The sequence below is a fragment of the Chenopodium quinoa genome, unplaced genomic scaffold (genome assembly GCF_001683475.1).
Source record: "Chenopodium quinoa cultivar QQ74 unplaced genomic scaffold, ASM168347v1, whole genome shotgun sequence".
In the NCBI taxonomy this organism is placed as follows: Eukaryota; Viridiplantae; Streptophyta; class Magnoliopsida; order Caryophyllales; family Amaranthaceae; genus Chenopodium; species Chenopodium quinoa.
In genome coordinates, this window is record NW_018743920.1 from 4,434,611 (window position 1) to 4,460,244 (window position 25,634).

Consider the following 25,634-nt stretch of genomic DNA (forward strand, 5'->3'; position numbering starts at 1 on the left):
CTGTTAGAAGCAACCACATTAGTCTAGTCAAGCTAATATTAGAGGGATCATTGATTATATAATTTAGAATGTATGTATGTTTTAGAGGAGGATTATAAGATATTCAATGGAAGCTCTTAATTAAAAATGTTACGTGGTCCAAATATGTGATTGTCATTGCGTGGCTAATTTGTTTTAGACTTTTAGTACGTTAATTAGCAACGTAGTCCTCAAAAATCATAATTAATTAACATGCAATTTGGAGTTCGTTATACAATAATCATGATGATGCATGCTGACTAATGACGGTACAGTCTTAGGCTAATTAGCTAGTCCATGCCGTCGGTTTGAGGACACTTGCCTCGTGCTTAAGGGACACTTATAATTCAAAATCATTTATCATATTCATGGCCTTAACAGTAGTCTCGTAGAAACAACAATAAATAAACTCGAATAAATAAGGGTCGTCATTGCGCATATTTTAAATTTATTTATTTTTCATGAGAAGCTTCATTGGCTTTTCTTTATTTATTGTTAGCTATTTATATTTGTATTGTACTTGTACTTTCTTCTAGCTGGATTTATTTTTATGAAAGGTTAAAGTGTTTTCAGAATTTCAGATCAACCCAAGTACCATGTTTTCAACTTTCAATTGATCTAATTTTATGTGGGATCAACATAAAATCAATCGAGCTAATTTAGTGTTGGATGAACATTACAAAGCATATATTAGAGATGTTAAAACTAGTCGTTTTACCCAATTCAAATTATAATCTAACTTTAATCTATAGTTAAGGATCCAAATTTTGTTATGCATAGACACAATAATTTAACAGGGCTCAAATATACCTAAACCCAAATAATGACTTGAATCTATACCTTAAAAAAAAATGTTTCGATCTATCTCAATGTCTATTATAAGAATGTCAACTCTTTTTTTTATTTTAAATATTTTTACATTGTTATGAATTGATGATAAAATATATTAGTGGTCAAAGTTGTATGTTGACAACGTAAAAGTCAAAATGATGCAATTATTTCTAAACGAATGAAATATCACACATTTTCACTAATGAGAACATGATACAAATGTAGTACTCTGTATTAAAAATGTGGATAGTCAATCCAGATTTTAAATCTTGTGGATAGCCTTTGGGGTTCCGATCTAAACATGTATGACTATTTTGACTATTGAAGTCTAAAGTTTATAAAACATGTTACAAAATAAAATGAAGTAGATGCTATGTGAACACTTACTAAATTCTTTAGTATATTGTAGTCATGTAGGCCTATTCATCAATCAACAGCATGGTGCATCTTTGTAATTAGCATGCATATATAATAAATTAATAATTGAGTTTGTTAATTTTAGCTAACAAGGTCATATTTGCTATTTCTCGAATTTACAGCATAATCTTGTGATTTTCTCATCGAAAAATTTTGGGTGAGACGAACTCACAATGAGTCCGCCGCCCAAATACGATAACCGTGACTCATCAGAAATCGGAGTATAGAAAGATCGAAGCATACAGAAGGAGGATCGAAAAAGACGATCCAGATGATGATGATGAAGGTGCCGAGAAGAAGACGATTCAGATGATGATGATGAAGGTGCGAAGCATATAAAAGTAGGATCGAATAAGACGATCCAGATGATGATGACGAAGGTGCCGCCATTGACATAGGAAGATCGAAGCATATAGAAGTAGGATCGAAGAAGACGATCCAGATGATGACAATGAAGGTGCCGCGAAGAAGGCGATCCAAATGATGATGATGAAGGTGCCGCCATTGACATACGCATGGTGAGTGATTCTTTGGCCATCGAAAATTCCGCCATTGGTGCAGCACCTTCATCTTGAGGAGAGAGAAAGAGGAGATGCATTTATTGAGTAGAAGGTTGAGGAGAGAAAAAATCAAAGGAGAGTGTGGGAATATAAGCCCTAAAAATATTAATGTCAGGTATTAGATTATTATTATTTGGTATTAGATTATTATTGTCAGATATTAGAATATTATTGTCAGACATATTTGACTCATGGTGAGTCCGATCTCACGCAAAACCTTCTCTTTTCTCATATAATTAATTATATCATATTTAAATTTTGTGAAGCAAACTCAATGAATATTTACCGACCAATTTCACATTTCTTTTTTAAAATTAATTGATAAACGATTGGTAATCCTAAATCACTTAATAATTTTTCAAAATGGATCAAAACCATTAAATCATTTTTATGTTGCAATTTGCAAGCTAGTAACACATCATATTGTGGTGGAAAATGGTGTATAACGGTTATTATGAGTATAGATGGAAGTGCTGAATTCTTATTGGTGAAAATTACATCTAAGAATGATATCTTATGTTGGTTGGAATGGGACAATGTGCCCCCTTATGAGTTATTATTATTGTTGTGATCTCATCTTAAAAAAAAACATAAAAAAAATGGCATGATTTAATTTCTCAACTCCAAGTCTTATTAACACTACACTACAATTTATTACAACAAATTTGCAGATTAAAGTCCCTATCTATCAGTTACCTCCACAATCTCCCACTTATATTCAGCAAAATGTATTTGATAATGTCCCACACCTGTTGCTACCTTACTGTCACATTGCTTACCGTTTATTTTAACATCATATACTACGTAGTATTGTTATAATATGGATAAAGAGAGACTAATTTTGAGGGTGTTATGGGAAAATTACCATTTCGATTTTGATTTTGAAATAGTATTGAATTAGAGGTGTCAAAATTAGATAACGGAAACTGTGGTGGTTTATATTCTACTCCGTATTTATTAGGAAGACGATGACACATGATTTGTGATTTTGTGCAACTTTGAGGGATTTGTAGGTTGTAGTTGATAGATTTCACTAGATTACCTATGAGCATAGTTGGGTTGACAAATAAACTTGAGCTTAAGGAACAGTTACCGTGCATCTATAGAGATTTAACTCAAATAAATCAAAAGAATTGTGATTAAAGATATCATTAGAGATCTCATGTCAAATGAACAATGGTTAATGAAATTAGTTATGTAAATTTGTTTCTTGGTTCAAATTTTTAAACAATTTTTTTTGTTAGGCCAAATGGACCTTAAATTTGATAATGGAATGAATTTTATCAAACCAACAATAATGAGTCTTACAGAGTTAAAGCCGGGTATTAGAAATTGTTGGTAAAGTTGTAAAATCTAAGTTATAAACAACAAAAAAATTATGGGGTAGTTGTTTGATTTTATTGGATCCAAACACTTGTAATGCAGATCCAATACAAACCAAGTAAATGTACAGGATTAGATTTGAGTTAAATCATAGTTAAAAAACTTTGATTTATTTGATTTGAGAAGAATAATACTCAAGTCTATTGCTGTAATTAGTTTATTACTCGTTTAAAATTAGATCACATTAAACTATTTTTATTTTGAAATTTGATTTGAGTTGATATCATAGATCGAATTAGAATTTTTTTTTATTTTTTTTACATCAGCAGGATCGAATTAGATTTCTCAAATTTAATTTCACCACCTTTTTATTTCTCGGAAAAAAATTATAAACCTACCTTGACTACCTAAGTCACATATTAAAAATAAGAAGCTCAAAAAGAACAAAGTTAAAGCATCCACTTAAATTCCAAAGTAAATTCACTCTCACCACCAACATAGTATGTAAAAAGAAAGGAATTTGAACTCTCAGAAGTCAGAACTGGGTAATCTTTGTTTGTATTATTCTCTCTGTAAATAATCATCACTACTAATCTGCTATTTTAATTGTTAATCACCATTACTATAGTCAAACCCATTTCAATTTTTGAACAAAAAAAACCTTCTTTTTTTTATTTCACACTCTTCTCTACAACACACAAACACATTCCAAATTCCAAAAATCCAAAAAATCAATCTCCCTCTCTTACTCCCATTCTCTCTCCTCTGTTTTTCTCTGGGGTTGTAGAACAAGAACAAGAACAAACTCTGTATTTTGTGTATATTTCTGTAATTAGAGAGAGAAAGTGAGATTTTTAGAGAGAGAAATTGAAAGAGAAAGTGACCATTCATTGAAAGAGAGAGAGAAAGAAAGAAGGGGTGTTGTGGGGGTTCACTTTGAGAAAGGAGTAAAGCATAAATCATCAGTGGGTAGTAATAGTAATAGTAATACTAATACTAGTAGTATTTCATTTCATCCCCATTTTTTGTAGGGTTCATTGCCCACTAAAAAATTAATCTAAAACCCCCTATTTTTTTTCTCTCTCTCTTTTTTTTTGAAATTTAACAACCAAAATATTGATTGATAGAGATTTGGATTAGCTGAGATTAAAACTTGACATTAATACTGATTTTTTTAATGGTGGAAATGTTGGGTTCAATTTTGAACTGAATTTGTGACGATCTTTTCTGGGTATTTTAAGATCTTATGGTAAGTTTTTAATTCCCAGAAATCCCTTTTTGATTTTTCTTGTAATTTTGCTATCTGGTTATTTTTCACTTAGTTCAGATTATGGGTTTGATTGGGTTTTAGTAGCTGGAATCAGATCCAGGAGTATCTGAAATTGCAAAGTTTTTTACTGCATTTACCATTATTGATTTCATAATTGGGATCTATTGCTGTTTATATATTGGGTTTTTTACTGTGTTTAAGTACTAGTTGATTGATTTGATTGTCACTTTAGCTTTACATTGAATTCTTCGTTGTACATTTGTAAGTTAAGCTATTGTATATACTTGTTTGGAGTCTACATTAAGTGTTGACTGCAGTATGGACTTGGTACTATATTGGCATTGATTTGGAATTTTGGGGTAGGTTTAATTATTAGTGTTTTGTTAATGTAGCTAAGGTTGTGTTGGAACTTGTCATACAGGTGTGGAGTTTTTTCTATATTAAGCACTGAAAAATCGCGATTGCTTCTTGTATTGTACATACGTATGCTTGTGAGGCGAAGATTGTAGAAGTTGGGAGAGGCACTAGGGTGAGTGGTGTTGTGTTAAAAAGGCGAAGATGACATCAGATGTGCCTCTAGATTATGCTGTATTTCAGTTGTCTCCTAGACGGTCACGGTGAGGATTTACTTTGCTTGGATTTGTGAAATTAGTGGAATGGATTGTGTTTAAATGGCTTACTTCTTTGTTTGCTTGGCAGCTGTGAGCTGTATGTTTCCTATGATGGCACTACGGAGAAGCTCGCATCAGGACTTGTAAAGCCTTATGTTACTCACTTAAAGACTGCAGAAGAGCAGGTTGCATTGGCTGTGAAGTCAATTAAACTTGAGGTGGACAGATATAAAAATGCAGAGACATGGTTTACAAAGGGGACTCTTGAGAGGTTAGCATGTTGCCATCAGGAATACTTTGTGATTAGTAGCTTAAAGTATACTCCTTTTCTTGTTCTATTATTGCCAAGTAAATCTGTTGATATATTGTAACTTACTTCTTCCAGATTTGTGCGATTTGTTGGCACACCCGAGGTTTTGGAAATGGTCAACACATTTGATGCAGAGATGTCCCAGCTAGAAGCAGCTCGCAGAATCTACTCACAGGTATTTTTTTGTTTTTTATTGTCATTCTCATTGCACCATGCTTTGGTTCTATTATGGTTCTATTATCTGATATATAATGTACTGAGTAGCAAAGCTTACATTTCAGGGAGCAGGTGATGATCAATCGAGTGCATCAGGTACACTCATCTGTTTTTGCTTTTTAGAAAGAAAAAAAAAACATTTTGTAGATAGTCCCTTTGGAGAGCAAAACATAATTTAATCTGGGATCCTGATTTGTCATTTTTTCCTTCCTAGTGAGGTCACTATATGCCATCAACTATATTCATGCATCTTCACTTTCTAGTTCCAATCTATGTGAAGGTTAGTAGGGAAGCATTAAAGAGTTTCTTGGGATTTCCCAGGATGAGGTTAAAGCAGTCAATTTTGGGAAAATCTGGCTGTTGTAAATTGTAATTGGTGATTGCTGAACTAGGTGTTTGCTGTTTTAATGTAGCCATTAGAGGTTAGTTTTCAAAATAGTTGTTTAATGTAGGTGTTTGGAAGATCTAGCTGTTGAAGTAGTAAAGTAACTAGAAGAAGAATACTTGAAAGCTAATTATGGTAGCTTTTGCAAAATTCTTTAAAAGCTGATTTCATTAGCTATTACAAATCATTACAATAAATAATATAAATTAATGCTTACTACTGCATTTCCGAACAGTAATATTTGGATTTAGTCAAATAACCAAGCTGCTTGGATACAGAACCTATTTCCCAACAGGCAATGGGCAGCTTTATTGTTTGGGAGACCTATTATGGAGATTTGGATCTGTATCTAAAATCTGGGGCTTAATATGCTATCACGTAACTTGTTTTAGGGTGATTACAAAGTTAAGATAAACTTTGGAAATTGGATGTTATTCAATGGGTCCTAGAGCAGAAGAGATATGCTAGAATTCAGCTAATAGTGTTTGGACCTGTTGTTATAGAACGATTGTGCAGAGAAAATACTATATGATATGCCGAAGTGAATTCTCTTGTCTAGGTCCTTGAGCTGGAAGATGGTTGTTTAGCCATTACTCCGTATTATACTCCTGAGCTTATCAGGTACAAATCATCTTGCAAAATACTGGGTTAAGACTCTTTAAGGAATACACATTGAACTAAGGACCAAGGGCTTGAATTTTTTAATTTGAGATAGCTTGGGTACTATTGATTTATAATATTTGCAATTTCTGGCCCATTTATTTTGGAGATTTTTGTAATTGTACTGTGTGATTCCCAATGGCCTCCAAAAGTTTAAGATTGTCCTAGGAGTTAATAGGTAAATGATGATGTCTGTGCTTCTCAGACTCTCAGTACAGCTTCAAGGTCATACAATATTCTCTAAAAAGGCTCTCATTATGACAGAGTAAAAGGTGTTGGATACTTGGATGTAAACAATCTTATCTTTGAAATAGTAAAGAAGTGAAAACAGACTAATAAGCTATTGGACGTTTGTGCTCATATTTTATAAGATAAATAGTGCTCTCTTATGATTTATAGTTCCCATGGAATCACTGAGATGCCTCTCCGAGGACATTGCTACTCTAAATTGAGGCATTTAGGAGGTTTAATGTACCTGATGCTTTGTTCTACATCTGAGAATTGATCAAAATTCCCTTGATAGGAAGTTATCTGGGACATTTAATATACCCAGCTTCTTCTTCTGTAGCATTTAATGTTGTATCAGGAAAATTGGATCCAAGTGCCTGTGTGACTTTTTATTTTTGGTGGTTATTCGTGAGCATATATGTTGTTAAGGAAATTTAAGATAGCTTACGTTGTCAATTTATTGAATCACAACTATCAATGCTTTTGGGGATACTTTGCTTTGAATATCTTTAGCGCACTTTGAGTTGGACTAGTAAACTAATGATGGTCATTGAATCCGTTGAAACCAAGCCTTTGGTACCAGCTGTATCACTATATACTTGATTCGCCAAATGTTTGCCTGTAAAACTTAAGAAATGGCTAAGTGACAAAAGACACTCGGTGTGTTTTTGCATCTTTTCCAGTAATTATCTATTTATGGATGTTTCTGCTTACATCTGCTTCAATTTTTCTTTGAATTTAGATGTCATTAGAAATTGCAATGGGTTGTACTCGTTTTAGTAAGTTTCGTACTATAGAATAATTACTAGTAGCGCTTCTGTGAAGCAACACCACCTTTCATGTCTGCATAAACTTTGTTTTGGAGCCTTTTATTTGGGGGTGTTGGGGGTGGGAGTCCGTACTGAGGTCTCAAAATAGCTTCTGAAAGATAGATGTCCAGACCAAAATTATGAATGGTAAAGTTCGAACTCTTGTCTAGCTACAGTCTTTACACATTTTAATGGTTTTGACTCCCTCCGAAACAAAGGTCTCCATCTCCGTTAGACTTAGTGTGGGCAAGACTACATTTTCCAAAAATCTTGAAGTTGCATGAAGTCAACATATATCCTAAACAAGATTGGTAACTATTGAGAATTGAAGGTAACCAAGACAGTTTATACAATGTAACATTACTTTCTAGGATCTCAATCTTGTTAGCTCAATTTGTGTGTTTTCTTAGTTATTGGTTACTACTTACTACTACCTCAATCAATTAATTGATGACTGGTCCTTTATTTTATATATATTTTTTTCCCCTTCCCATATAAGTGGCGTTTTGGTAATTTAGAGGTAGTCCTACTCCAATAATTACTTGAGCTAATAAGTTGTTCCATTAAGGCTCCGTTTGGTTCAAGTGTTCAACCAAAGGTATTAGGTATGGGCTTTAATATCAAACTAGATGATACCAAGGACCAAATGCCATATTCCATGTGTTTAGTTGCTAAAAATTAATCTCACCTTACTCATTAGTTTCTCTCTCCTGGTCTCGTCAGTTCTCACCTCCACCCCCCCCCTCCCCCCTCTCAACACTCATATTTGCATAACTCAAAATTTTAAATTCCTCAGTTGCTTTCTTTCATGTATTTTCCTTTTTCTTCCTGCTTCTGGCTGTTCTGATCTGTGTTGTCATCCCCTACCACTGTGCTACCTTTGCAGAGGTGTGCATAATTCTACTAATATTAATCAGCACCAACCGAACCTAATTTGGACAAACCTTGCAGGTTTAGTTTGTTATGCACCAAAGATATTTGAGTCAGCTTGTTTTTGCCTCATTTGTAATTTTACACTTGCTACAGTACAAGCTGTCAATTTTTACTCATCTTGGTTACTTCTCTCACTTGGTGTGTTGTTATGGAGATAAATTCCTCCAGCAGTTGTGTTGTTATGGAGATAATTTTTAGTATCTTTGTAGCAGTTGAAAAAGTGGTTTCAAATATTAGTTTATCTACTGGAATTTTTTCTTTGTGCTGAGGTGGACAGGACTTTTGATGCCATTTAATGGGGTTAGATGGTTCATTCGTTGGAGGCCTGTAAGTCTAAATTTTTTAAGGCTATACCATTGAAATGTAAAAGTCAATAGGTCAAGATTTTCTGGGGGATCGAACAATGGATATTAATTATGTTGCTAGTTTTGCCCGATCTGAGAATCTGACTTATGTATGTAAAAATATTCATAACTTGGGAAGTTGGGATTCAAAGTTTGGAGTTAGACCTAACCAATCCTTAAATGCTAGTGAATCAGTAATTATTAAAAAAAAATAATGCTGTAATTATTATTTTTTATTTTTTTATTTGTTGTTGTTGTTGTTGTTAAGAGTATGGGAACTTTGTGATATGTTTGTTGGTATGATTCAGCTAGTTTCAATTTATATTCCTTGCGCACTTTCATTTCTTTTCATGTGGTTGCTAATTCTTTTGTACATTTCTATGGTAAACCACTTCTGTGATCATTATTTTATTGAAGCAACTAACTGCAGTGCTCTTGCGGCTCAGAAATTTGATTGTTCATTAGTATATCCTCTATTTGTTGTTACTGGAATTGTTTCCGTGATAGAATACGATTGGCAAATTTCTCTAATAACTGGATTTTCTGATGTACCAGGTGGGGATGGAACTGGAGCTTCTGCGGCATCCAATGCCACAAAGTAAAATTTCTATTTGGTTTGCTTCTTTCTGTGGATGTTGAGTACAATCTCTGTGAAATTACATAGCCTTCTTGATCCACACATTTGAGTTTTCGCTCTTTCTGAGAACCTGCTGTCCTAGGTGATAGAAAAATGGATAGTGGAAAATGTTGGATTATAATTTCATTTCAGGCTTCTTGATCTGACTGCAAACACTGGTATGATAGGATGTATAAGTTGGGTAATTGCTAGAGGTTACTAGGTCTTTCATGCTTGAAGATGATGCTATGGAAAGGAAGGGTCTTGCTTTCTCCCCCTCCCTTTATTTAATGTAATGATTTTGTTCTTTCTGATTTCTCAGGAAGGAGCTACTGAGAGCCATTGATGTGCGGCTTGCAGCAGTTAAGGAAGACTTGACTACAGCTTGCTCCCGTGCTTCTGCTGCTGGTTTCAATCCTGTAACGATATCAGGATTACAGCATTTTGCAGATCGCTTTGGCGCTCATCGCCTCAGGTAATTGTATGTTAAAGCACCCGGATTCAGTTTGTTTGCATCTTTTCCAAACCACTATAATATACAAAGTAAGTGTGAAGGAAAGAGTATGGGGAAAGATGAAAGAAAAAAAATTACAGGACACAAGTGACAACTCTGGAATTTGGACTAATCCTGTTAAAAGAGACAGGTGTAAAACTCAAAAAATGCATTCATGGAGAATAAGAACTAATTTCTGGTTCATCCTGTTTGGTTTTTTTTTATAGGAAATTAAGGAAATTCTAGTGGGTGGACAGAAGATACTCATTTTTTTCCCCACCATGTGTAGACATAAACTACAATAACTCAATAGGTCTATAATAAAAAAAAAAAAAATGTACGGCATTTGAAGGATTCTACAGTTTTTTAAGCTTCATACACTCATTGTCATTAATGGAAATTAATATTGTTTTACCAATATATAAAGGAATCGATAGAGTAAAATATTACAGGGGCAATTCTAGGTATTTCTATTGTGCTCATCCTACATTACAAAATTGTAAATTTAACATTAGCAGATATTCCTGATACTTTAATGTAAATGTATATATTATTACATCTGGGTAGTAATAGAATATTCTCATTCTGCATGTGGTCTATTCAATACACATGTACTTCATTCCCTGCAAAGTGTGACATTTGACCTCTATAATTAGTTGAGTAATTTGTTTGACAAAACCACATTTTCATGCAGTGAAGCTTGCAGCAAATTCATCACCCTTTCTCAGCGACGTGCTGACCTCTTCATCAACAGCCAACCACCGACAACATGGAAGTCCTCCGAACTTGCCCTGCGCTCCTCCTGCAGCTCCGATATGTCCCTTGATGAACCCTCTGATGACCAGCCTAAGCCCTCCCCCGTTCCCACCACCACCAAGGTCACCTTCCCTTTACGCCGCTTTTCTAGGGAGCCCAGTCCTAGCTCTGTTGATGATGGAGAGGAAAGAGAAAGTGCCAAAGCCATAGAAAAGGACATAGAAAAAGACAAAACTGCGGTCCCCACCACTTCTACTTGTAACTCAACGACTGAGTCAGAACAATCTCCCTCCACGTCAACTCAGACACCTCAGCTCACCAGACGGCTCAGCGTGCAAGAAAGAATAAGTATGTTTGAGACCAAGGCTCAGAAGGATATTTCCCCCTCCCCTACTACTGTTGTTTCTGGTGGGGGAAAACCTGAGCTCCGTCGACTGTCATCCGACGTTACTTCTTCAACTGACAAGGCTGTTTTACGGAGATGGAGTGGTGCGAGTGACATGAGTATTGATGTTAGTGGGGAGAGGAAGGAGCCTGACAGCAATGCCAACACTCCTACACCCACGTCCACTTCTATACCCCATCCCGTTTTCCTTCCAAAATCTAAGGATCAGAGTGATTTAAAGGCGGAGGACGTTAAGGAATCTAAGGTGCTGGTGAGACCGAAATTTGGTTCCCAATCGGCTGTTTTATCTGGTGGTGGTTCTGGTTTGGAGGAGTCTCCGGCATCTGAGGCAAATTCTAAAATCGCATCTTTCTCAGGGAGATCATCAGAGAGTTTGGGATTGAAGGATGAACAAAGTGGTGGGGTGGTCCGTTCAACTGTGATGCCTTTTGGCAAGTGTGAGGAATTCAGGTTAGAGAATCAGCCATCCTCTATTCAGACTCAGATTAGATCTCGGCCTGGGAAAACAGAGCAGTTGGATTCCTGTGATCAGATAGCCACAGAGGAGAAGGTAAAGAGCTCTCTGGGTGGTGGAAGCAAACCACAGGAGGATACAGGGAAGAATTTTGGTGCATCTGCATTTGCCATGGATGGAAATTCTGGTGGTGTACAATGTGACATTGAGGATGAGCAGATGAGGGATCAGCAGGTTCGCAGATCAACTTACCGGACATCTCGTAGGAGAACAGTTGACGTTGCATCGGAATCAGCAGCGTCTGAAACTTATTCTCAGGCTGTTACTCAGAACAAAGGAGGTGAGGCTTATTCCATGCCTGCTGATCCTAGGTGGAGATATGTAGGGGGAGAAGTTGATAAGGCTGGAAGGAAAGATTCTGGGTCATTTGAGAAGCAGGCCGACAGTTTATTAATACAAATGGAAAATTCTGCTTCGTACAGAGGAAAATTTCAAGGGCATGGTTCTTTTGATCAAATGAAGAAACCTGGGGCTAGATGGGAAGAGAGTGGTGCTGGAATCCAGCAGGATTCAGCTGGGAGAAATGTATTTGAGAATAAGGAAGTTTCTTCCTCAACATCTTCATTCTCTGTGGATCAAGTTCAGAGGGTAAGACAGCCAAAAGTTAATCTGGGGGTGAATGATGATCTGAAATTGAAGGCAAACGAGCTTGAGAAATTGTTTGCTGAGCACCAACTTCGTGCTCCTGTTGATCAATCAAATTCTGCTCGGAGAACCAGGCCTGTTGATATGTTCATGGAGCAGGAAATAACTTCTGTCAATAAGAAACCTGTGATAGAGGCTTCTCCTGCCCAGATTACTACCATGAAGTTCGAGGGTGAGCCTGCAGCAGGTTCTGGTAGTAAAGAGAGGAACAATTCTACTCCAATGACGAAATTTGTTGGTAATCAGGAATATGATGTCACACCAAAGCAAAACATTTACAGCCTTAGCTTTACAGATGATTCTAGAGGAAAATTGTATCAGAAGTATATGCAGAAGAGGGATGCCAAATTACGGGATGACTGGAGTTCAAAAAGAACTGAAAAGGAATCTAAGATGAAGGCAATGCAGGATAGCCTTGAGAAAAGTAGAGCTGAGATGAAGGTCAAGCTGGCAGGATCTGCAAACAAGAGAAATTCTGTTAATGATGTTCGTCGGCGGTCAGAGAAAGTGAGATCATATAATTCCCGATCAGCATTGAAGAGAGAGCAGGTATGCATCACTCTTGCTGAAAGTCCATTTTAAAAAAAATTACCTAAAATCGCTGTCAAGGGACTCCTAATTTATGATTTTTCAAATTTCAACCATTATTTTTTCCTCGTCTTGATCAGCCTATTGACTCTCTCTTGAGTGATGGGGATGAAGATCAAGCTGAATTTGTTGGAAAAAAGCTCAGTGAGACATATTTGGGAGATGCCTCTTCTAGAAGTGCACAAAACAGAAAGGTTGTACCCAGCAAAAGTATAGCATCCTCTACACCTCGTAACTCTGCAGCACCTATTCCTAGGTCTTCTGGGAAAGCTTCTAATTCTGCTGCAGGGAGAAGAAGGATGCCTTATGATAACCCTCTTGCACAGTCGGTTCCTAATTTCTCTGATTTACGAAAAGAAAACACAAAGCCATCACCTGCAGGAAGTAAACTAGTCCGTCCTCAAGGAAGAAACCATGCTCGCAAAAAGAGTGTTAGTGAAGATTTGCCACTTGTTAATGAAGAAAAGCCACGACGACTTCACTCTTTGAGAAAGAGCACAGCTAATCCCATGGAATTGAATGATTCCCGTAATTCTGATGATCTTGATGATGCTGTCTTCACACCATCAAAACATGGTAAAGAGGAGAATGAGGTTTATCTTAATTTCTCAAAGGATATAGAATCAAAGGCTTTTCCAAGAAAAGGTAACGGTGTTGGACATATATCTGGTGTGGGTAGAGCAAAAGCTTCAATGATGGTTGAGGCATTGGGAAATGGGCATGATTTTGATGAAGAGAGTTTTGAAACGGAAGAGATGACAGATGTAGCCAAAGACGAAGAGGATGATTTTGAAACCACAGTAGGTGGAGAATCGGCTGACATGGACAACAGTAAAGGAAGATTGAGCCAGGAGTCTGACAAGTCAGCAATTTCTGGGTATGGAAACAGCAATGCTCTTGGAATGGAAGGCCCTGCTTCTGTCACTGAATTACCTACTTCCATGTCTTCTCTTTTTCGTTCCATGGGATCCATTCAAGACTCACCAGGAGGAAGTCCTGGGTCTTGGAATTCACGTGTGCATAACCCTTTTTCCTTTTCACATGAAATCTCAGACATTGATGCGTCTGACTCACCAGTTGGGAGCCCTGCGTCTTGGAACTTCCACTCTCTAACACAGACAGATGCCGAAGCTGCTAGAATGAGAAAAAAGTGGGGAGCTACCCAGAAACCTATTGTTGGTGACTCATCACCTAGCTTGTCACGCAAGGACATGACTAAAGGTTTAAAGAGATTCTTGAAATTTGGAAGGAAGAACCGTGCAACTGAGAGTCTGGCAGACTGGATCTCCGCAACCACATCAGAAGGGGATGATGATACTGAAGATGGAAGAGATCTTACTAATCGGTCATCAGAAGATTTGAGAAAGTCAAGAATGGGATTTTCACATAGTCATAATTCTGACGAGGGATTCAATGATAATGACCTGTTCAATGACCAAGGTGAATTGTGTTTCTCTTTCACTATTGTCCTGTGAAATTGAAAATTAATAATCATTTTACAACTCAGATTTTCCTATCAGTCCTTTCTATGATATGATGTTTACATCTGCTCCTCTTGCTGAATTATTGCAAATACCTTTCAAAATCTCTGAACCTAAAGTTCTGAATTTTGTGATGTGTTGCCTATTGTTTCTAGTTTTCTATAGGATTAGAATTCTGCTACTGTGCTATAAGCCTATAAATCTATTACCCTCCTCCCCTGTAACCTGTAAGATTTGCCCATATACCAAAAATAAATAACCTAATAAGTTTGTACCATTCCCTTTTTTTGTATATATTCACAACTTGATAACCCATTTGCAACCACAAAAAAAAGACCAAAATAGAACCCCACACGCTCTCAAATGAACCAACTCTTAAGTGAATTAAAGGGTATGGAGCAATCTTAGTGGGATGGAGGGAGTATATCTTTATTTGCTGAGCTTCTTTTATCGTTATGTGAAGAACTTTGAAATTTACTCAGATTTAAATTTGATATTTTTGATTGCCATAATTTGTTTTTTTTAGATATGTGTGTCTGTTCTTTTCTCCTGCTTTCCGATTTTGTATTGACATGTTTCCTGTTTTGTTCGATTTTATGATATTAACAAAATAATATTGCAAATTCAAGGTATAACTGGGAATGTCTGTTTTATCGCAGTTCAAACATTACAAGGTTCAATCCCAACTCCACCAGCAAATTTCAAATTTAGGGATGAACATCTTTCTGGAAGTTCTCTGAAAGGTTCATTCTTTGATCTGCTATACTCATATATTGTTGGTTTTAGTTTTTATTTTCAGCTCATTAAATGTACTCTCACGAGTAGACTCACTCAAATTATTTGCCGTTATCACACCCCTTTATTGAGAGAGATTCTGTTCATCTTGCCGTGGTGCCAGTGCTTCTTAAAAAACCTGGTTTAGTTTCGTGTGCTATTCTTTCTTCTGAGATTGCAGATCTTTGATACCTTAGGATCAGAATCTTTTCTCCTCACAGTATTAGTTTTTTATTCTTGTTTGTTGGGGTTGGTTGTAAAGGTGAGAATCGGGAAATGTCGTGTGGCATCACTTGTGAGGTAGTTCAGCAAATTAATTTGAGAACCTGACTATACTAATTGCTTTTGGTAAAGCTACAAGACCTTATAACAGTAGAGCTACTTCAGAAGAGAATTGAAACGAGCATGACAATGTTCTTATGCAATCTTCAGAAGAGAATTGAAACAAGCATGACAATGTTCTTATGCAATCTTTTCTTAATGAATGACGTAGGTTTAATCATCCACTTAGTGTTTGTATGTTAAGCTTAGAAATAAGCTCATCAATAATGCCTTAGAGCAGATTCATTTTGTTCAAACTAATTTAAAGCATGCAATTCAATTCTTATCAAACTTGACATATTTTATTTTCCAGCATGAAATGATAGAAAACCAAGAGTGATCACCATGCACCAAGATGGCTTATAGCTTGTGTACTCTCGTGTGCTGTATAAACTAGAAATCTTAGTACATTTTTCCCCCTCTCAACAATCTTCAAATTCTTATTAATCTGTATTTAGCAAATTAGCATGTTATGTATTTAATGTCCTAGGCAGTTAGGAACAACACTACATCATGGATATTGAGATCACAATCCTCTCAAATTTGATCCCTCTTCTGAGAACTTCAGTTTTGGCTCTATATTGACTTCATTAACAGTAGTATTACTCTGTTATTCGGATTCAAGTAATCATGTATGAGTCCAAGTGTCTGTCCTGGCTATTGTTTTAAAAATATCATTGATTTTAGTCCGAATTAAAGAGTCTGTCTGTAGTCATGTTAAAGTGTTGAGAATCCAACACATGTACTTGTTTCGAAATGAACAGTTCAATATCATAGGTCTTTTTAATAATTTGTGATGTCAATACTATTGTTGGAAGAATGGGGTATTTGTTTTTTGCTTGGTTTTTTATACTTTGCGTTTTTACTATAGCCCCTGATTTCTGCTCTGGTTGAGCCGCATGTAGTTGCAAAATATAACGCAATTGCTCTTGCTTTTGTTTTTTCAGCCCCCAAGTCATTCTTCTCACTTTCAAATTTCCGGAGCAAGGGAAATGACTCAAAGCCCAGATAACATTTAAGGTACAGCATATACCATACTGGAAGATTGTTGCGATGCTCAGAACCATCTCAAGAGAATGTGATGTTAAGGATGGGAAGCATAGAACATACTCGGGAACTCTTGAGGTAAAAAGCAGGTACAGCACCATAAATCAGCATCTATTGTTGCTTTGATACTACTGAGATGTAGTTGGTTTCAAGATATGTTGTATATTTGTAATGGTTGAACAGTTGCCAATTGGCGGAATGATACTGTGATTTTTGGTAGTGCCACAGCATTCTTTCTTCTTCCTTTGCAGATGTCTTGTGTATTACACCTATCTACCCAAATTTTACTGCATCTATTCATGGGATTAAAGTCCTGGAATAATAGTAGAGGGAAGAGATTTTTGCACTGCCGAAGTTGATATTTACAATCATTCTTGTGAGAGGAGCATTGCAAAATGCATTCTTGAGGGTTGGGAGTGTAAAGATCAACTTTTGAAGTGTAAAAATTCTAAACCCTTTTCTTTTTAAGCTCTCCTAAAGTTTGGGTTAGCTTTGATCAACTCAATGTCAGTTTTATTTCTTATTGAATGGTTGTACTATATCATACTTGGTCCAAAGTAATACTAAATCATACTTGATTTTTGTGGTTAAAATCATGCAGTTGTCGAGTTCTACCATTAAAAATTCGTAGTAGAAGTCATGAAAGCGAAGCGATAATCTTGTGAAATAATTTGAGAAATACAAAAAATTACAAGAGTGACCATCTTACGAAAATAATTTATACATCAAAGTTGAATATATGTAAGTTATTAAATCAATTGTTTTCGTATCTTGAGAGAAAGAGTTTTAAAAAGCATGGGAAAAAAGGGATAAACGCCCACCGTGGGGCTCGAACCCACGACCACAAGGTTAAGAGCCTTGCGCTCTACCAACTGAGCTAGACGGGCTTGTTGTTTAGCTTATTTGTGTTTTTCGTCAGAAAATTGTAAATTAATACAATAATTTTTTTTTGAGGAAATCAATGCAGTAATTAGAATAACTCGTAAGATTTAAGAAAAATGGTGCTTGCCTTGGAGGACCTGAAGCTTATAGTTTTTTTATTTTTCATTTTTATATAATATATTACTCTAACAAAATTATTCTGGTTCTAAGAAGTTTATTCAAATATAACAAGTTTAGTTTTAAATTAATTTTATACATTCGAATAAAAAGTGAACTTAATATTATTTTAAGCTTATTTTGATGATTATTGCTTATTTAATCAACATTTATTAAAGAAACAAATATATATAACTTATGTTGCACCCGGGTGTATACACTAAGAATTTTAATAATTTATAGCTGTCAAATTACAACTTCACGTATTAAAGCAAGACCGATATATTATGAGAAATATTCAAATCAAATTACTCCCTATTTTCCGCTGTATTGTACCAAACTAAATGAAAAAAGCTAAGAAAACTAAGACAATTGTTTTAAAAGTAGTGAAAATTAAAGTAAGAATATGATCCTTTACTTCAAATGTAGTCAAATGGTGTCCAATAATCCAGCATATCAACAATGTACAGTACTTGAATTCAGCAGGGTTTTTTGGTTGATTATGTATTGTGATAAAGTATTCTGCAACGTAATCTAAATCATGAGTGGAAAACATGTTTATAAGCTAATAATAGAATAATTTGACCTAGTACTTTTTCTTTTATTTATTATATTTAATTCTAATTAAAATAATAGACCTTTTCAAACATTCTCCATGTATGTTAATGTGTCACACGTTTGATACATTCTTACATTAAAGTTAGACTTTATCTTTATATGCTTGCATGATCTTTCACCTACATTTTATATTTTTGGATAAGTGTTTATTTTAAGATTTAACATCCCTTTCTTTCATAATAAAGTAACTAATAAAAATCATTTTTTTTTTTTTTTTTTTTTTGACATATTACCTTTTACTATAAGTTCATTTGCTCTTCCTGAAAAGAGAATTTTACCTGAAAGGACCCATATCAAATTAGAATTTAGTAATCTTTTTATATAATTTCATACTCTTAATAATAATAATAATAATAATAATAATAATAATAATAATAATAATAATAATAATAATAATAATAATAAAGTGGGTCCAAAATAATTGTAATAATATGTGACATGGTCCCTTGTATTATAATTGGTTTCATGAGGAATAAAGAATAGTGTATGTTTAATTGGTTCTTCAATTCATGACTTGAAAACTAAGAGAGGTAGATAGTTACGTGCCTGGCATGCAAAGCTAACTAAAAAGAAAAAAAAGACTTCTTCTTCATCATCAATTTCCTTACAACAGAAACAATCTTCTTCATTTTTACACTAATTCAACCTACATAAATATTTTTGATGTTTTTTTTTGGATGCTGTTCCTTGTTTGATTGATTGTTCATCCGAATTTGTCCTACTTCTTTCCCTTGATTCTGCTTTACATTCCAGGTAATTTTAACTTTCGGTGATTTATCTTTGTACAATTTTTATTATCTGTTGATTTATGTGTTCTTGTTTCTATAATTTTTATAAACTTTTTTGTTACTAGTGTTAAACCGTTGTTATTGTTGGTCTAATGTTTGTAAGAATCGCGTACATAACTCTAGGAACCCTTTAACTTCTATATTCCTGATGTTAATCTATAAATGGCTGTATATATTGTTATGGCTAAGTTGACAAACTGAAAGAATTTAAAGACCAACCTTAAAATTTGTAATACCATTGACTCTCACCTAGGCCTGTCTAATTAGATCGTCTTGATTATAATTTTGTGTATCCGAGTTTCATATAAGTCGCTTATTGGGTCATAACACTTTCTAGTTGTTTTTTATTGGGTGATTTCAGGTCCAAAAATCGCGTTTATGACCCTAACACTTTGGGCGAATTTGGACAAGTACTTGCCAAACGAAAAGAGCAAAACTAGATAAAAACTGATCTGATTTCAATCAAGCTTTGTAAGTACATCAAAACAGTGCATACAGAGCAGAGTTGAAGGCCATCAGAATGGCATCCCTAATACCTGGGGTGCTACTCAAGCTACTTCAGAGCATAGATTCGAAAGTAAAAGTTCGAGGGGAGTATCGATCAGTCCTCTTACAAGTGATCAGCATTGTTCCGGCCTTAAGTGGAGGAGAGTTATGGCCTGATCACGGCTTCTTTCTTAAGGTTTCCGACTCTTCACACTCCACGTACGTGTCCTTGTCCAAGGAAGATGTCGAGCTCATCCTGAACAACAAATTGCAATTAGGCCAATTTTTTTATGTTGATCGCTTAGAGGCTGGTACTCCGGTCCCTACTGTAGTCGGAATCAGGCCTCTCCCTGGCAGAAATCCTTTTATTGGAAATCCTAAGGACCTGATGCAGATTTTAGACCCGTCAGAAGGTCCTGTTCGTGTTGATTCTCGTAGCTTTAGCAATGGAAATATGGCTAGCAAGACACCAGAGAAGAAGGTTAGGAGCTCGAGCCTACATAAGTTTGTGATTAAAGAAGAGAAGTCTGTGGTTTCATCGCGTTATATGGAGGGCGTGATATCAACTCATCATAGAATTAGTAGCAGTGATTCTATCAGTATGAAGAGCAGTGATACTGAAAGTATTGGAGGTGGTAAGACTGTGGTCTCGAAATCTAAGCTACATGAGCCTAAAGGTCAGGTATGAACTTCAATTTCATATTGGAAAATTTTGAGTTTAATTGACTTGCTAAATGTCTAAAAATTAACAAGTGTCCTGAAAAATTCGTTTGAGGCGAATGTTGCTTGTCATATGATACTAAGGCTTCGTTCTTTTCACCTTTAAAAAATAAGTTCAAATACAGGTTAATAAATTCAGTCACGGGCTTGTTTAGGTAAAAAGAACAATCTTTAAAAATACTGTTTTATAAACTATTATGCTGATATTTGATGGTTATTGTAGTGGCAGAGTCTCCCTGCTACTCCTTGTAATAGTCGACCAGTCACTCCCTCACGAGCTCGTCCCACGACACCTTCCCGTCTACGTCCTGCAGTTCCCTCTCATCCTCGTCCAATGACTCCTACTCGGACACGTCCAGAGACTCTTGAAGTGAAGGTTGATTCTGCTAGACAGACCTCACAGTCTCAATCTCTTAAGGTTGCCCCTAGAAAAAGCGTTACCAAACAAGAAAAGGTCAATTTAAATTACTCGACGAATGGAAAGGACAAGACTCAAACTTCAGACCAGCAGACATCCCCCTGGAATGCTCTTCCTGCCAGCCTTTTGAAGCCAGGAAAGGTACTCATTTTTGTTGAATGTTTCCTCATTTCTTTAGTATGATTAAAAAATATCGAGGTTTTTTTATTTTATTTTATTTTTCTTGCATAATAGCTTCTCAAATTTTTGTTTGGTTGTTTAATATTTATAATTAAGGTCATGCTTAGGAGAAAAGACTTAGCATCCATAATTGCAGCAGAAGCTCAGAAAGAAGCGACAGCAGCTGCAATTCTTGTCAAGTGTATAGAGTAAGTTGATCATAATTTACCAGTACTTCAACATTTAGCATTAGTTTTGTTCCTGCAGTTCAAATGAACACTCATTCTTTTTCACTCAGCATGTTTGCTGATCTATGTTCCTCTGCTTCACCTTCAAATCCTCACGTATCCCTTGAAAAGTTCTTCGCGCTACAACAAGTAATTGATCAACCAGGCTCTTCAAAGGATAAACTCCTGATATTACAAAACAATTCGCCATCACAGGGAAATGATAAGCCTAGCACAGCACCATCATTTTCCCATAATGAGAAAAACAACATGAAATCATTAAAGCCGGCACCTGAATTAAGCTTGAGTGATAAGTTCGAATGGTCTAAAGGGCACGGAATGAGTGACATAAATGAGGCTAAAGACATGTTACTGAAAGAATCGCGATCATGGTTCTTGAAGTTCTTGGATGCAGCACTAGATAGTGGTTTTCGAGTGGAGAAGAAAAACATTAAACATAGCATTGGGAGGAGATCATTAGAACCTAATAATCATATTGCAGTGACATTGTCACAACTTAAGCAAGCCAATGAATGGTTGGACAAATTGAAAGGAAGCACGAGTAATGCTGCACATAATGATGATGGTGTTTCAGAAAGAATTGATAAGCTTAAGAAGAAAGTTTACGCGTGCTTGCTTGTACATATAGACTCTGCTGCATCAGCACTCGACAACAGATCAGATCGTAAATGACTCTAATACAAGATCAAGATTTGTAAATTACACTAGTTTTGGTAATTTGTTTCATTTAATTTATCTAATTTATGATATTAATTTATGCTAAATTCAATCTGTTTCCTTGGGGAATATACACACATACACTAAGCCTGGGAAATGCCCCATTTCTGATGCTGGAAATTCTGTAAATTATTTATTTATTGGTAATACAAAGATGGCCAGTTGAAGGCTATTCTATCATGTCCATTTCAATGAAATATTCCGGTTAATTAAGCACCAATGAAATACGTTCATTTTCACTTAAACTAACTAGTACGAGTAATTTATTACTAATTGAAAATGTTAATCAAAATTGAATTATTCCGATCAACTAGTGTTTATGTAGTATGTAAAAAACATTTTTTAATGATTAAAACTGATTTTTACTGATCTAAACTGATTACTTCTAAACGTGTCACAATCTAGACCTTAAAATAAGAGAGGAAGTAATAACTTCATAATCAAACCTGTAAAATCAGGACAACTATAAAACTTTATAATGTTGAAATTAGCTGACCAAGAATGCAACATAATGGACGGCAAGTTAAAGACAAAAAATGTTCAGCACGTTCACGACATGCATGTTGTAAACCTTACTACCAATTCCTAGTTCTCCCCACTTCTTTCGTTCAAACTGCGAAGCATCATCAAATGAATGCAGAGCTGCTGGTTTCGACACCTTTCCACGTCAAAGGAGTGGCCTTAACTTGAAGGTTATGAAGGGCAAGTTACCAAGATGGAGAGACAGGACACAAGCCTACATATACAACACTACCTTCATCCATCCGGATTTACTTGTCACATTACTAGTTCACATTATAGTATCCACGTAATGCTTAATTCCGGACCAACGGAGTACTTAGTATATATCAAGCATGTGCCCTGCTTCTCCAGCATGGCTAACTTACCCTCTTTGGAGCTAGATTGCCTTCTTTTCTTCAGCTTTTTGTAACATAAACTTTTATAGATTTGGAAGAGGAAAAGAATATTTGATGAGAAGAGAAGAGTTTTTGCATGAAATTATGTGTATATTTTATATGTAGTATTATGATAGTAACACGAATAAAATATTAAAAATTTGGTAAGAGTTTGTAACAAAAAATAAATACTAATAATGTTAGTTTACTTGTTGACATGATTAATGTAAATTAGACGACGGTGTTTGATAGTGATGCTTAATTAATTGATGATGGGTATTTGTTGGGTTCGACTTAGGTGAGTGTTTAATTTGTTTAGTTGTTTTTAAGTTGGAGCTACCAATTAATTAAGGAAATTTTTTGGTGTAATTTGTAATTACTGTTGAAGTTTGGCTGCCAATGCAAAGACTAGGCTTTTTCATTAACAGTTGTCAAGATATGTACAAAAAACTATGAAGAAGCAAATAATAGTATGATCTTGTCATATAAAAATAGCATAGAAAATTCAAGCATTTTTTTATGATGTATAAAAAATAATTTCACACACAATTTTAAAGACGTACATGGAGCATAAAACAAGACATAAAATTCAGTTTACTTGTTGTATCGAAGAATTGTCATTGTTTCTCCTTGTGAGAGTATTTTGATTATGTATGATTAACTATATCGATCATATATTGATAGTATTATTCCATTTCTCTGAATTGTGAAACAACTATGAAATACAAACAATAATTTCACTGTGTTACATTAGACTGATGTATTAAACTGGTGTGTTTGTAGCTAGCCAAAACAGGAATACTTTGCTCGAACCTAAAGAAGTTGCCGGGATCAACCTTAGCCTTTACTCTCAACAATCGCCGGAGGTTTCCTTTAAAGTATGCAGTAGCAAAAGCTAAGCTATTGTTTGCATTATATCCAATATCAATATCCCTGTAGTTTAGAAAGGCCTCCCTCGGGTTTTTCGATACATATGGAGTCATAAACCTGTAAACCTCATTCGTTGCTTCAATATATCGACGAGTTATCTCCCTTGAGTTATGTTTCCAGGAAGAAAGGTATTGAATCTTGAAGAGGTTTCCTTTCCTGTGAGGGAAGGGTGTCGCGGTCTCTGAAATTTGGCTCATTTTACCACCGTAAGGATTTATTTGCAATTTTAGATGCTCTACTTCAACTATCTTTTCCCATAATTTATCTAATCCAACCTTAGGAATTGGCTCTTTTACATAATCCGACTTGTGCTTATCATACGTCAAACCGCCTGGTGGAGCTCGATCTAGCAAAATCTCTAGGGAAGAATTCATAGGTAAACCGTAGTAGTTTATAGTTGATTCCACCCAACTCATCTCACTGCAATCGTCTTTCTTTAAGCCTAGCAGAGGAAAATCCTTACTTACGAGCTGAATAAGGTCTTTGGACCGTCCTAGATACAATCCTAAGAACGAAATTTGCAACGTCTTGTTGGTGCTTTCGCTTTTATGTGACCGGTTATAAATAGCTTCAGTTCTTATAAACAAGTTTGGATCTAAATTGTGTGCAACATGCTGCCATTGATCGAAAATGCCGCCTCCCCCTTCCTCTAAGGTCTTTCCTACAACAAAGGTGGTTACTATCTCTGGAACTTGGACTAATCTAATCTTCCATGCTAATACAACACAAAAACTAGCAGCCCCACCACCTCTAATAGCCCAAAACAGGTCTTCCCCCATAGTTTTCCGGTTAAGAATTACACCGTTAACATCCACTATTTCTGCATCAATGATGTGATCAACTGTCAACCCGAATTTCCTAAGCATATTACCATAACCACCTCCAGAGAAATGGCCACCCACCGCAACAGATGTGCACACACCTCCAGGGAAAGCACGCGTATTGCTTATTTTCGCTATGCTGTAGTAAAGTTCACCAAGCGTTGCCCCAGCTTGAACCCAAGCAGTGTCACTCCCTAGATCAATATCAATTGATCGAAGGTTGAAAAGATCGAGTATTATAAATGGGTTCGGGGATCTATAGGAGAGGCCTTCAAAATCATGGCCTCCACTCCGGATTCTCATCTCTAGGCCATGTGCCTTAGCACACAAAATAGTTGCTTGGACATGGGATTTGTCTGATGCTGTGACAATGGCTAGAGGTTTCGGGGCAGAGGACGTATTGAACCTTAAGTTTCTAACATTTGCATTCAGAACAAATGAATATGAAGCATTTTGTGGAGTGTAGACAATTTTTGTGATCAAATTTGAGGTATTTGAATGAAGGGTTAGGCAATCAAGAAAGTCTATAACATTATGTTTTGAAGCTAATACATTTTTTTGTAAAAAAATGCAAATTAGAATCAAAATTTTGAGCATCATCTTTTGTGTGGTAGAATGTTTTTCTTTTGTAGTTACTCTTCTATGTATAACACTGGTAATAAGAAAACAGAATCCATATCAATTAAAGCATTCACAAATCTTTCAGATATTACTATCTTTGCAGATTTTCATGTCTAAGGAAACATATATCATAAAATTGATTTACTATCAATAAATTTTTCCAAAATTCCAATATAATGCTCAATAATTAGGCTTTCTTTCCATTTAAATTTAAAATAAAAGCATATTCCCATTTTAAAAAAATATGCTTCGTATATTACGTTCTCCATTCTTAATACGTTATTTTTCATTTGATGATAATGAAAAATAGAGATAATAAGGCCCGTTCACTTCACCTTATTTTTAAGAAACTTAAATTATTTTCGCTGAACTAAAATTATTTTTATTGAACTAAAACTAATTTTAGTGAACTGAAGTTATTTTTGCGAAACTGAAATTGTTTTTTTTACTGATTTTCTATTATATTTCTTCTTTAAAATTACTGATTTTTACTGAACTGAAATTATTTTTACTAAACTGAACTTATTTTTACTGAACTGAAATCATTTTTGCTAAATTGAAATTATTTTTACTGAATATTATTTTTTTAAGGTGAAGTAAACAGGGCCTAATACGGAA

General features: G+C 35.3%; 3 protein-coding genes and 1 non-coding gene across 4 annotated transcripts; 2 read left to right on the forward strand and 2 right to left on the reverse strand.

Moving 5' to 3' along the window:
* The first annotated feature begins 3,442 nt into the window (after nucleotides 1-3,442).
* Nucleotides 3,443-17,061, forward strand: LOC110688049. Its single transcript, XM_021864725.1, has 11 exons — nucleotides 3,443-4,398; nucleotides 4,841-5,036; nucleotides 5,119-5,301; nucleotides 5,416-5,515; nucleotides 5,622-5,652; nucleotides 9,471-9,513; nucleotides 9,854-10,006; nucleotides 10,719-12,894; nucleotides 13,014-14,373; nucleotides 15,074-15,157; nucleotides 16,457-17,061. Exons 2-11 carry the CDS (start codon nucleotides 4,978-4,980, stop codon nucleotides 16,519-16,521), a joined length of 4,254 nt encoding a protein of 1,417 aa, XP_021720417.1. The 5' UTR covers nucleotides 3,443-4,398; nucleotides 4,841-4,977; the 3' UTR covers nucleotides 16,522-17,061.
* Nucleotides 17,062-17,370: 309 nt separating this feature from the next.
* TRNAK-CUU lies at nucleotides 17,371-17,443 on the reverse strand. The gene has a single exon. It is a non-coding gene; the product is annotated as a tRNA-Lys (tRNA).
* A 1,232-nt stretch (nucleotides 17,444-18,675) lies between these two features.
* LOC110688051 lies at nucleotides 18,676-21,795 on the forward strand. The gene is made up of 5 exons (XM_021864726.1): nucleotides 18,676-18,965; nucleotides 19,362-20,168; nucleotides 20,430-20,765; nucleotides 20,901-20,992; nucleotides 21,082-21,795. Exons 2-5 carry the CDS (start codon nucleotides 19,521-19,523, stop codon nucleotides 21,701-21,703), a joined length of 1,698 nt encoding a protein of 565 aa, XP_021720418.1. The 5' UTR covers nucleotides 18,676-18,965; nucleotides 19,362-19,520; the 3' UTR covers nucleotides 21,704-21,795.
* Nucleotides 21,796-23,291: 1,496 nt separating this feature from the next.
* LOC110687617 (berberine bridge enzyme-like 8) lies at nucleotides 23,292-25,013 on the reverse strand. Its single transcript, XM_021864256.1, has one exon. The coding sequence runs from the start codon at nucleotides 24,993-24,995 to the stop codon at nucleotides 23,382-23,384; it is 1,614 nt and encodes a 537-aa protein (XP_021719948.1). The 5' UTR covers nucleotides 24,996-25,013; the 3' UTR covers nucleotides 23,292-23,381.
* Nucleotides 25,014-25,634: the final 621 nt, after the last annotated feature.